This window comes from Phyllobates terribilis, unplaced genomic scaffold, assembly GCF_046119375.1.
Source record: "Phyllobates terribilis strain yellow unplaced genomic scaffold, ASM4611937v1 Scaffold_4__5_contigs__length_816908805, whole genome shotgun sequence".
NCBI lineage: Eukaryota > Metazoa > Chordata > Amphibia > Anura > Dendrobatidae > Phyllobates > Phyllobates terribilis.
The window spans coordinates 260,387,648-260,401,370 of NW_027362764.1; the positions used below are offsets into that span (position 1 = coordinate 260,387,648).

Sequence of the window (13,723 nt, forward strand, 5' to 3'; positions counted from 1 at the left end):
GGAAACAAACGTCCTCCCCGATGGAACCTGGTTAGAGGACACAGCAGCCACCCTCTTTACCTGAGAGTTCCTTTTGACATAGTCTGACAAGACCCGGGTCCTGGGGACAGACAAAAAATATGTACCGGAAGCCACAACAGTAGAGGGATCAGAGACTACCCTCCAGGTGACTGCGACCATACACTGAGATGCACAATTCTCACTCCAGGAAGAAATTTCCCCCCGTATTCCAGTCAATGTGTGGAGTATGACAACGTAACCAGGGGAGACCCAATAACACCTCGTCTAATCCACTGGGAATAATAAGAAATGAGATGACCTCCCGGTGGCCCTGAGGAAATGACATGGTGAGGGGAATCGACTGGTGGGTGATTTGCGCGTCCAGGAGTGAACCATTGACAACATTAATGTTCATGGGTCTTGACAGTAACTCTATAGGAATGGCATGCCTCTGGGCAAACGTAGATGATAAAAAATTGCCATCAGCACCAGAGTCCACCCACGCCTTGGCAGTAACTGCAGATGTACCAAAGGACTATGACACATTATATAATAATTTGGAGGAAGAAGTCCCATAATTTAATACACCTCCTCCAACGGTGGTAAGACCAACTCGTTTACCCGACTGCTTGGAACCCTTATTAACGGGGGACTCCAAGAGATGAGCAGGTCGGGAACGAGAAGAGTTAGACTCAGTTCGAGATATATCCATAGCCTCAGGCTCCGGGTCGGGAGTCTCAGGTTTGGAAATGAGTCTACAGAAGGATGGTGCCAACTGATACTGAGGTCTGGCGACCTCCAGCTCTAACTTGTGTTCCGCATGACGCAAGTCTATACGGTTAGCGAGAGATATTAACTCCTCCAGGGAGGTTGGGATCTCTCTGGTAGATAGAGCATTTTTAACATGACCAGCCAGACCCTTCCAGAAAACCGGGATTAAAGACCGCTCAGACCAATCCAATTTAGCCACTAAAGTTCTGAATTGGATGGCATAGTGGCTTGCGGTGGCCGAACCCTGAATCAGCGCAAGAAGCTTAAGAGCCGTATCATGCGTGACCTGAGGACCAAGGAATACACTCTTTAGGGCTTTGAGAAAGAGACCCACATTAGTCACTACTGGGTCATTGCGCTCCCACAGGGGAGTAGCCCACTCCAGAGCTCTGTGGGAGAGTAGCGAGATGACATATCCCACTTTGGCTCTTTTGGAGGGGAACCGTGCCTCCATCATCTCCAAGTGAATGGAGCATAAATTAATAAAACCCCTGCAGGATTTACTGTCCCCAGAAAATTTTTCCGGGAGAGCAAAATGGGGTAATGGGGCAGTTGCAGCTGTCGCACCATTTATCGCAGCCGAGTTAACCATATTGGCTGCTTGCGAAGCCGCCTGGGTAGCTACTGCAGTGATATCAGCGACCAGAGCTTGTTCCAGAGACCTAAGTCTGGTCTCCAGTTGCTGTATGTAATGCTGCAGTTGCTGGTTATCGGCCATGTTCGGCAAGACCCTGACGCTCTGATACTGTTAGGAGGACGGTTGCAGACAACTTTAATATAATGGAATGCAACCGACCCCGGGGTCCGCGATGCAGCCTGGTGGACTGCTGCCGAACACTTTCCGGGTGGAAAGGAAAGCAACCAACTTAAATGTAAAACCATTCCGTGTTTCTGAACACTGGAACGGGTATAGCAATTCACACTATCTCCGTTAACAGCACGAGAGATAGGCGGAGAAAAACTATCTGTAGTCCTGTTACAGCACAGGGACTACAGTGGCGGCGCTAGGATGCGTGTGTGACTACGACGACGGGTACACGTGCCTCCAGCCGGCGTGCTACCCGACTGAAGGGTACTACTCCACGTGGCTGACAGGCGATAGCCGTGGATAGGACGTCTGCAGGCTGCTCGGGGTGTTAGGCGACCCCTTTGGCAGAGCCAGACTGCTAGACGAAACTACCTGCCTCTATGGAACTAGCCTGCCTGACAGAAACTACGAGGAGCACAGTCGTCCACACACAGCAACACTTGCTCAATGATCAGAGTGCGCCGCCATGTTTGTGGGTGGGCCGTTTAAAGACTAAGCCCTGCCCTCCGACACGCCATTGGTGACGCCACCCGTGGACCAATCAGGCGGTGCCAGGTCACCGGGTCAGGTGGGTGCCAAACCACCAATCACGATCCGCCAGGTCACGGGCATGCTCAGTGCGGCGAATTCTGGACTTAGACTCCAAGCACCTTGTCTACCTCTGCAACCTATGCTTAACATTGCTAGGTACCAAAACACAGGAGACAATCTGTATGTCTTGTGGACCAGCTAGGCGTTGGATCTGATGACAATGCTGTGCAGCATAATCCCTGGCTGGACCAAAATGGGAGACCACAGAAAGTCCTGGACCCATTTCAAATCCAGCCACAGACCAACACCTAACATTCCTCCTCTAGTTATCCAAAATTCTATGATAGCATGATCATTGCATCCTAGGGTCCCAGTCACAGTTACCTCATCAACCATTTCCTCCCTGTTTATGAGGATTAGATGCAAGGTAGCAGATCCCCTTGTTCTCACTTCTACCTTTTGGAAGGTAAAGTTGTCAGCAAGAGAGGAAAAGAATTTGCTGGACCTGTCACTTTTGCCTGAGAGAGATTCCCAACAAATGTCTGGATATTTGAAATTGCCAATGATCACTACATATTTTTTTGATAACTTGGCCATCTGATGCATAAAGAGTTCATCCATATCTTCAGCTTGCCCAGGTGGCCTATGGTAAACGCCTATAATGGTGTCCTTTCCATTGTTCTCTCCTGGTATTCTTACCCAAACAGTTTCCACAGAACTCCCAGTCTCTGAAGCTTCAATCTCTATGGAAATAAACGCTTTTCTAACATACAATGTGACACCTCCTCCCCATTTATTAAGTCAGGTTCTTGCAAATCAGTTGTATCCTTCTAGCCTTGTATTCCAATCATGTGTTTCATCCCACCAAGTTTTAGTGATGCCAATGACATCATATTTATTTTTCTGAGTTAGTAGCTCCAATTCTCCTTGTTTGTTGCCCATGCTCTTTGCATTTGTATAGAAACATCTTAGTTTGTGATCGGTTTCTGTTTCACCAATATTTTTATTATTCTGACTTTTTTGTCTTTGTTCTTCCTTTCCACTTATAATAGCAGAGCTCTCAATAGTATTTGTTCGCGGTATGGCTTTCCCTGGGCTTTTGCTTCCCTTCCCACAATGTTCTAGTTTAAAGCTCTCCTGATAAGTGTAGCAAGGCGACTTCCAAATATGTGTCTTCCAGTTTTGGTAAGGTGCAGCCCATCTCTAGCAAGTAGTCCATCATATAGGTAATTCACTTTGTGATCCAGAAATCCCTTTCCTTGCTGACAGCACCATCGATGTAGCCAGTTGTTTACCTGTAGAATCTTGTTCCACCTCCTTGTTCCATGGCCATGCACTGGGAGGATGGATGAGAAGACCACCTGTGCTCCCAGTTCTTTCACTTCTTTGCCTAAGTCTTCAAAGTCGCTGCAGATGGTTTCCAGGTTCTTTCTTGCTGTGTCATTTGTCCCCACAAGACAGGTTTGTCCCCACCTGGTGACATGTTCGCTTTAAGTACTTTTTGGATAAAAGGCAATAATACTGTACTTTTAGCATTAGCATTTAGCTACAGATCTCTACATTCCTACTAACATTTAACATTTCCATCTGTTTTTTTGTAGGATATATATATATATATATATATATATATATATATATATATATATATACACGTATGTTGTAGCAAAGCCATCAGGTAATCTAGGGTTAAATCCTAATCCTGCAGATTCTGATGAGGTGCACCTGACTAGCTCTGCATATAACCAGGCTAGGTGGTCGCCTTAGTCAGTCAACTGGGGGAAGCTGACCAGAGTGGAATATATAGTATATATATTAGCTGGAGAGAAATTGCTGGTGAAATTGCTTTGATGAATTGGGGCCTTGGTTTTAGAAAACCATTCTTTGCGTTGAATCTATGTCCATTCATGCGAGATTTCAGAATTTATGTTGTGCAGTAGACATATACATATATATATGCAATCAATCGCACAAATGACAGTCTGAATTACAAGACACTTTTTGTTTAATGGTAAATGTTTCATCTGTACTGTTAGATTTTATCTGCTTAGCATTATGATTTATAATTTTACAACATTTTTTTAGACTGAATGTAAAAACTCCAATGTTTTTATTGTTATTATTGCTATTTTCTGTTTTTCCCCATTTAATCTTTTGTATGTATTCAATTTGCTTGGTGCAATAATATTCTTAACAGTGAAACCTCTATGGACACTTCAGGTTTACAAAACTTCTGAGAAAAGGAGCAATTCCTGAAGTGTCTTCTGCCTGAAAAACACATGTTTTTGGTCTTTGGGAAAACATGCAGTGTAAACATTGAACATGCCATTAGGCCATGTTCACACATGCCATAAATGCTGCATTTTCTTTTTCTGTTATTTGTAATTTTCTTCAGGTGTCCGTACCAAAATACACAATAATAATCTTCTCTGTTTATTACATTCTTGCTGTATTTTTTTATGCATGCTCCCCTTTTTGATGCCTTTTTGGTGCAAATTTGAAGCACCATCTTATAATGTGTCCATCTAGTAAAGGTTTAATTCTGCACTTAAAAATGCAACTGTATTTTTTACATATGTTTTTTTCTGGCTCATATTGATGACTGTAGAGAAAAGAACTTGCCAAAGAACACCGAGTTCAAAAGCGTCTTTAACTACTTTACAGAAAATAACATTAAATGAACATTGGGCTGTTCCAAAAAATAGCAGTGTCTGCATTTGTCTTTACAAATTCACAATATGTACTTTTTTTGATGCTTTAGCACTCCTGTGAATCACTAACCTAATATTTAGTTGTATTTTCACAGTTTTTTAGAACTGCTTCACATCTGTGTTTCATAGAGTCAACCAACTTCTGGCGCCTGTCAACTGTTATTCCAGCCCAGGATGCTTTGACTACATCCCACAAATTTTTTGGCCATTTGTTGGCTTTGCCTCAGAAATGTCATTTTTGATGTCGCCCCACAAGTGTTCTATCGGAATAAGGTCCGAGGATTGGGCTTGCCACTCCATAATCTCAATTTGGTTGGACTGGAACCAAGATTTTGCTAGTTTACTGGTGTGTATAGGGTTGTTGCCTTGTTGAAATACCCATTTCAAGGGCATATCTTCTTCAGCATAAGTAACATGACCTTTTTCAAGTATTTTAATATATGCACTGGTCCATGATCCCTGGTATGCGGTAAATAGGTCCGGCATCATAGTAAGAGAAACATGCCCATATCATGATGCTTGCACCACCATGCTTCACTGTTTTCAGAGTGTACTGTGGCTTGAATGCAGAGTTTGTGGGTCGTCTGACGAACTGTCTGTGGCCATTGAACACCAAAATAACAATTTTATCAGTTCACAAAATGTTTTTCCATTTCTCTTTAGGCCAGTTGATGTGTTCTTTGGCAAATTGTATCCGCTTCAGCACATGTCTTTTTTTAACAGTGGGACTTTGCAGGGACTTCTTGCTAAGAGATTAGCTTCACACAGGCGTCTTCTAACTGTCACAGTACTCACAGGTAACTAGAAACTGCCTTTGATCATTCTGGAGCTTATCATTGGCTGAGCCTTTGCCATTCTGGCTATTCTTCGATCCATTCAAATGGTAGTCTTCTGTTTTCTTCCACATCTCTCTGGTTTTGCTTTCCATTTTAAAGCATTGGAGATCATTTTAACTGAACAGCCTATACTTGTCTGCACTTCCTTATAAGTTTTACCCTCTCCAATCAACTTTTGAATCAAAGTACACTGTTCTTCTGAACAATGTCTCGAACGACCCATATTTCTCAGGCTTTAAAGGAGAAATGCATGTACAACATGTGCCGGCTTCACTCTTAAATAAGGGCCACCTGATTCACACCTGTTTCTTCACAGAATGATTGAACTCACTAATTGAACTCCACACTACTATTATTTTGAACACACCCCCTTACAATTAATTATTCAAATATACCGACTCAAAAACATGCAGATTATGAATGCTGAGTCTGTTGTTTTTCTTAGAATCTGCTGCACCAACTGGTACATTGTTTGTCATGTGGTAATATAATTTATACCAAAAACAGTGATTAATCTGGTTAGTCATATTGGACTGATATTATTTTGAACATTACTGTACATGTTCAGTAGTGAGAAAAAAGAAAGTGTATACCACTTCGTTGTAGCGGCTCCTGATGGAATCCGCCCAGACTAGGCACTATCCAATCAAAAGGCTGCAAAAAAGCTTCAGAAAAAAAATTACAAAACCCTTCAAAACTATTTCAGGGAACGAACAACTATACCAAAAACTTGCAAGGAGGAATGTTTCCTAAAGTGGCTTCGTCTTGAAAATTTGTCATTTTTGAAAGCTTCAAAAATACTTTTTGTGCACATATACTAAGTGAAAGACATCATGTTTGTCAGGAGACAGCCTGGGGATCCCGCAGATATTCCACCACTGTTACTGAGTTGTCACGAACCAGCACTCCACTGTCTCCAATTGTCAGAACAATTTCGCCACGGCTGCTTTTGCTACTAAGCCAGTTATTGGGAAACTCACAGTGAATGTACAGCATACACACATCAGATTCCAAAGCATGAAATATAATCTCCGATATGGTCACTGCTAGTGTTGAGCGATACCTTCCGATATCAGGAAATATCGTATCGGATTGGATCGGACCGATATCCAAAAAGTATCGGATATCGCCGATTCCGATACCGGAAACCAATGCAAGTCAATGGGACACAAATATCGGAATGAAAATAAACCCTTTCTTTCCTTGTAGGTTAATTCTACATGAAGTAAAACAACTAAGAATAATGTAGAATGTATTACGCGAAAAGCCGGCAATTCAGCAGCGGCATACACCGGTACCCGACAATTTACAACAGAAAGAATAGAGCATCGCACATAGATTAGATAGATAGAAACATGCCAGTCACATATATATGAAGTACAGTGACAGTGTTGATTACTGTACTTGTCATTTAGTGTAAAGGATTTATTTAAAAAAATAATAGTGTTTTCATGCACCGTCTCTTTAAAAAAGCCGGCCGACAATTCAGCAGCGGTACCCGACAATTTACAACAGAAAGAATAGAGCATCACACATAGATTAGAAAGATAGAAACATGTCAGTCACATATATATGAAGTACAGTGACAGTGTTGATTACTGTACTTGTCATTTAGTGTAAAGGATTTATAAAAAAAATAATAATGTTTTCATGCACCGTCTCTTTAAAAAAGCCGGCCACAAATTAAGCATCGGTACCCGACAATTTAGAATAGAAGGAATAGAGAATCACACAAAGATTAGATAGATAGAAACATGTCAGTCACATATATATGAAGTACAGTGACAGTGTTGATTACTGTACTTGTAATTTAGTGTTAAAATAAAGGATTTGTTTAAAAAAAATTGGCGTTGGGTTCCCCTTAATTTTAGGCTCTAGCAGAGGTTAAGCAGACAGCTGGGGCAGATGTTTGAAGCCTGGGAAGGGGGTAATACCCACGGAGCTTCCCAGGCTACTAATATCAGCCCCCAGCGGAATACCTGCCATCCAGCCTGTCATCCCGCAGACACTGAGAAGCGCAGGCATGCTTGCGCTCCTCAGTGTCTCGCTGTGACGGCATAAAGATTTGCCGAGGTCATGTCCAATGAACTCGGCTCACCTCATGCACGTCACTGACAGCTTGGGAGAATTCTCACGCTGAAGCGCTGAGTGCAGGAGAATTTTCCCGCGCTGTCAGTGACGTGCATGAGGTGAGCTGAGTTCATTGGACATGACCTCGGCTCATCTTTATGCCGTCACAGCGAGACACTGAGGAGCGCAAGCATGCCTGCGCTTCTCAGTGTCTGCGGGATGACAGGCTGGATGGCAGCGTTCTGCTGTGGTCCAGCAGGTCATCTCGATGTAGCAGAGCTGAAGCTGTCGTGGGAACCATGGAAAGGTAAGGATGATGTTGGTTTATTATTTTTCTTTTATTGCAGGAGATCGTTGGCTTCAGCTGGAATGGGCGTGACGGTAAGTATGGTTTAATTTAGAACAATAAAGAATTGTGTGTTTATTTCAACTAAAGGACTTTTTTCTGGGTGTTGTGTTTTTTTTAAATACTTTACTAGAAATTCATGGTGGTCATGTCTAATATTGGTGTGACCCCATGAATTTCGGGCTTAGGGCCAGCTGATAATACCAAGCTGGCCCTAACCCTTTTATTACCCAGTGAGCCACCGCACCAGGGCCCTGGATGAGTTGGGTACAGAGCCAGAAGATGGCGCTTCTATGAACGCGCCATTTTCCGGGGTGGCTGCGGACTGCAATCTGCAGCGCGGGTGGCCCAGAAAGCTTGGGCCTCCCAGCGCTGCGAATTCCAGCCCCCAGCTGCCTAGTTGTACCTGGCTGGACACAAAAACAGGGCGAAGCCCCACGTCAATTTTTTTTAATTATTTCATGAAATAATTTTAAAAAAAAGGGCTTCCCTATATTGTTGTGTCCGGCCAGGTACAAATAGGCAGCTGGTGGTTGGGGGCAGCCCGTTCCTCCTTGCTGTACCTGGCTGGACACAAATATAGTGCGAAGCCCGACATCAATTTTTTTTTAATTATTTCATGAAATAATAAAGAAAAAAAGGGCTTCCCTATATTGTTGTGTCCGGCCAGGTACAAATAGGCAGCTGGGAGTTGGGGGCAGCCCGTTCCTGCCTGCTGTACCTGGCTGGCATACAAAAATATGGCAAAGCCCACGTCAAAATTTTTGGGAAAAATTAATTAAAAAATAAATAATAATTTAGGGACTGCATCTTTATTAACCCCTCAAGTGTCATTTAGTGTTAAAATAAAGGATTTATTAAAAATAAAATTGGCGTAGGGTTCCCCGTAATTTTAGGCTCTAGCGGAGGTTAAGCAGACAGCTGGGGCAGATGTTTGAAGCCTGGGAAGGGGGTAATACCCACGGAGCTTCCCAGGCTACTAATATCAGCCCCCAGCGGAATACCTAGCCTTTACTAGCTATTAAAATGGGGACCCCCCCCAAAAAATGACGTGGGGTCCCCCCTAATTTAATAGCTAGCACAGGCTAGGCAGACAGCTGGGGGCTGATATTAATAGCCCAGGAAGGGTGCCATGAATATTGGCCCCCTCCCAGGCTAGAAACACCAGCCGTCAACCGCCCCAGAAATGGCGCATCCATAGGATGCGCCAATTCTGGCACTTAGCCTCGCTCTTCCACTCTGCCCTGGTGCGGTGGCAGGGGGTAATAGTGGTGGGGTTCATGTCAGCGCCAGCTGCCATGAAGCCCAGGTTAGTAATGATGGGCGTCTATAAGACACCCCCATTACTAACCTACAAAGTGTTAAAAATAAAAAACACACACTACACCCAGAAAAAATAATTTATTTGAAATAAAACACACCATTTTATTTAATTCTTAGTTTACTAAAAAAAAAATAGTTACCTGTCCACGTTCCTGCGCTGATCTCCCATGCACAGCTGTCACATCTGGAGATGGTGACAGCTGTGCATGGCTGCTGTAAGCTCACACTGCCGGGAACACGTCCGCTCCCGGCAGCGGGAGCCATTGACTGAGGTCACCGGAGTGCATTCAGTCAGCGCAGCTCCGGAGACCTCCTTTACGGCACTGCTGTACCGTGGGAATTTCTCACGGTACAGCGGGGCCGTAAAGCAGCTAACCGGAGCAGCGCTGCCCGAACTCCGGCGAACCCGCTTATGCAATGACGGGGCTGCTTTACGGCCCCATCATTCTAGCGGCGGCAGCGGTTCAGAGCGGTCACATTCTATGTGGCTGCTCTAAACTGGAGATCTTCGTGGGACACTCGTGGACTACTACGGAGGGGTAAGGATAAGGTTGTGGCTTATTATTTTATATTTTATTACAGGAGATCGGTGGCTTCGGGGAATTAGGTGTCTAGGTGAGTATAGGTGTATTTTTTTATTTTTTACTTTATTTTAGGTGGCGAACGGCGGGGACAGGTAATGTATAAACTAATTTATTGTAGGTAACCACTGGCCACCAATGACATGTATTTAACATTTATTGGGGACCATGGGGCAGTTTAAACAGCTGGATCAGGCTGATGGGAACTACTGCTCCCATCGAGCTGATCCTGCTGGCACGAGTGGACGGGGGACAGACATAGGCCGATGGGTGTAGTAGTGTCACATCGGCCTATGTTTGCCTGCATGCAGACACCGCGCACACCCGCACACACCCGCAGACATCGCACAGACACCGCACACACCCGCACACATTGCACAGACACCCACACACACACTAATCATGACGGGTCTGGGAGGTGAGGCTGACCTGTGCGGCCGTGGGAAAGTTCATGTGAGTTCATGCAATGTAGTCAAGCATAAATTCACATGAACCCTCTGAGGGCACCGCGGCTACTTCAAATGAACAGCTGATCGGCCTCACCTGATACCTCAGCTGTTCATTTGAAATAACCGGCGGGAAAGCGCAGCACAGAACGGGAAAGCCGGCGGTGAAGTCTTTTCACTGCCGGCTTCCCCGCCCGGGTCCTTCACTCCCCGCTCCTTGGTGCTGCGCTCCCCGCCCGGTCCTAACTTACGATCGGGATGGGAGGTGGCGAGGGGAGCGGAGGATCGGGGTGGGAGGCTGCGGGGAAGCAGTATGGGGCTGTGTGATTGTTTAAAAGCCGGCAGCTTTTAACCGCCCGCCGGCTTTTAAACAATCAGGAAAATTCTCTCACGCTGGGATGGCATTCTGATGACAGGCTGGATCGCAGCTGAGCGCTGCCATCCAGCTCGTCATCCTTCAGAGACACTGCAGAGCGCAGGCATTATGGGAACTTCCGATTCCGGTATTCGATATTGTAAAAGTATCGGAATTAAGTATTGGAATTCCGATACCGCGAATATCGGCCGATACCCGATATTTCAGTATCGGAATGCTCAACACTAGTCACTGCCAATCTCCGCAATAACCCAAGAAAAACTAGCTGCCACCAACAATTGTTTACACAGGCCGATTGGACACCCGTTACAGGTAGCGTATGGCTTCAGGGATGCGGTTAATAGAGCAAGAGGAATTAACCTATTACATTTGATATATTACACCCAGTGCAATATAGGCAGTGTTTATAAAAATATACAAAAGACGTTACCAAGAGGACAAAATAATACAGTATATACAATTACATAAAATAAAAAAAGATAACAACAGAAAAGTACTGAACCTGTGCCACGGAAATGGCGTTAGGATCCCAAAAAATTATGAGATTCCAAATTTTCAGGATATCTGCCCACCTGTATGTCCCAGGCTGGAGATAGAAAATATGGCATATCATGATTTTAGCATTTTAGCTTTCCATTGATGAGGAAACATGGCCTATATATCGTTATCCATCTGTCCAATATTAATTTGGAGCTGATGCGCGGACATAACAGTGATGTGAGTGCATGTGTTATGTTCACCACGACACCGAAAATATGTCTTCCATAGCTGTAAGACCTACGCCTGTCACTAAAAAAAAAAAACAATATTCGTAACTGGAATCCGGCTCCAAGAAGTTTATAATTCCTTTGAAGACCAAATAAGTTTTCTCCAGAGGCGATAGATTTGGCGCTTCTCAGCCTCTTGTATACTCTGAGTCCAGACCTTCTGTCTGTTCTCCAGCAGATAACCTACTTCAATTACCGGTTTACAGCAAGAGGTCAAAAAGCAACCAATGAAGCTGATGAAGTGCTAGTTTTTGTTCTTTTCCCAAGTTATAATTAAGCCATGCTTCAATGTTCAATATGAGGGTGACATGTCCCTTCTTCAGAGATGACTTTATAGATTTTACCATTACATCTATGACAATGTGCATCCCTTTTTATCTTGTAATAGTAAACTTGCAAAACTGATGGCCAGCATTAATAAGAATATGGTCATTTGTTAAAAAAATGTGTTAAACATTTCATCGTGGGTTCTCTAAACAATTACCACTGTTTAGCTTAATTCAACTTGAGAACTAAAATTGTAATTATAACATATAAATATGGAAACTGGAGGCATGCTCAAGTTTTCAAATGTTTTTAAAGTCTGACTAGGAACTACTGTTACATATTTCCTTATAATTTAAAAATAATTTCTCACCAATAGTGGTAGACTAAAATGAAAAAAAATATTGCAGTTTGAATCTAATATACTACTCAATAAATAGTAATTAAACACATTTTGTACTGTAACAATTTTACTAGCAATCTTTTCAAGTATGGAATTTAGTTTAATCCTCTGTTTAAACTTGAAAAGAACAATATGTGGTATCTGGCAACTCTCAACAGGACTTCCATGGATAGACTTATCAATAGCTACTCCACTTGAAATAAAAACAGGGAACGCTAAGGTGTTTACACTTTCATCCTGTACAGGGTCTTGCCTTTAAAATACCTTTGGGTTGCATACAGGCTCCGGATATTGGGGTGAGTTAGCAGTAGAATAGTAAACTTGCTGCTTTAGAACCAAAGGAATGTAATCAATTTCAGAAGCAGAAATGAGGTCAACAAAACAGTCAAGTTCAGATTAAAAATCAAATACAGAATGTAAGACAAGTATAATTTTGTCCAAGCTGAAGTCCGAATAGTATACAATAAAATGCAGTAAAGAGTTGCAGTAAAAAAGTGAGGTGAGGTTTCAGGAATCCAACAGAGTATAAAAGTAATAACTGCCATCAAGCAGGTAAAGCAGCAGTTTAAACAGAGCATTGAGAGTGCGTATAGCTGCTGAACCATACCTTGTGATGGGTTCTGCTGGAAGGCAAATGGCTAACATAATCACAAGAACCAGACTGATATACAAAATAGTGACTGAATGATGATTACACCTCCCAACAGATGAAATAGCTTATGGAGGTTTGGCTGGGCCCACCAGATAAAGAGTATACTGTGTGACAAAGTCACTGGCAAAGTACTGGAGGTGGATATGTAGCACTGAGATTGTTAGCTACAGTAATTAACCCCTTTACAACTCAAGGTGGTTTGCACGATAATGACCAGGCCAATTTTTACAATTCTGACACTGTCACTTTATGAGGTAATCACTCTGGAACGCTTCAACGGATCCCCCTGATTCTGAGAATGTTTTTTCATGACATATTGTACTTCATGATAGTGGTAAAATTTCTTCGATATCACTTGTGTTTATTTGTGAAAAAAATGGAAATTAGGCGAAAATTTTCAAATTTTCAAAATTTTAATTTTTATGCCCTTAAATCAGAGAGATATGTCACGCAAAATAGTTAATAAATAACATTTCCCACATGTCTACTTTACATCAGCACAATTTTGGAACCAACATTTTTTTTGTTGGGGAGCTATAAGGGTTAAAAGTTGACCAGCGATTTCTCATTTTTCCAACAAAATTTACAAAACCACATCATATTTGAAGTCACTTTGAGGGGTCTTTATGACAGAAAATACCCAAAAGTGACAGTATTCTAAAAACTGCACCGCTCAAGGTGCTCAAAACCACATTCAAGAACTTTATTAACCCTTCAAGTGCTTCACAGGAATTTTTGGAATGTGGAAGAAAAAAATGAACATTTAACTTTGTTCACAAAAATGTTACTTTAGACCCAATTTTTTTTATTTTCGCAGGGGTAACAGGAAAAAATGGACCCC

General features: G+C 42.9%; 1 protein-coding gene across 4 annotated transcripts in view; it reads right to left on the minus strand.

The window, feature by feature from the left end:
- Positions 1 to 13,723, minus strand: part of SUGCT (succinyl-CoA:glutarate-CoA transferase) — a 1,771,027-nt gene that overhangs the window by 1,098,056 nt on the left and 659,248 nt on the right. The window contains exon 1 of one of the 4 annotated variants that reach the window (XM_073676599.1): positions 12,838 to 12,910. The exons of the other annotated variants lie outside the window; for them this stretch is intronic. Coding sequence (XP_073532700.1) covers positions 12,838 to 12,875 — 38 coding nt within the window. The 5' untranslated portion in view covers positions 12,876 to 12,910. Of the gene's footprint in view, positions 1 to 12,837; positions 12,911 to 13,723 lie in introns of those variants that run through there. 4 annotated transcript variants of the gene reach the window in all.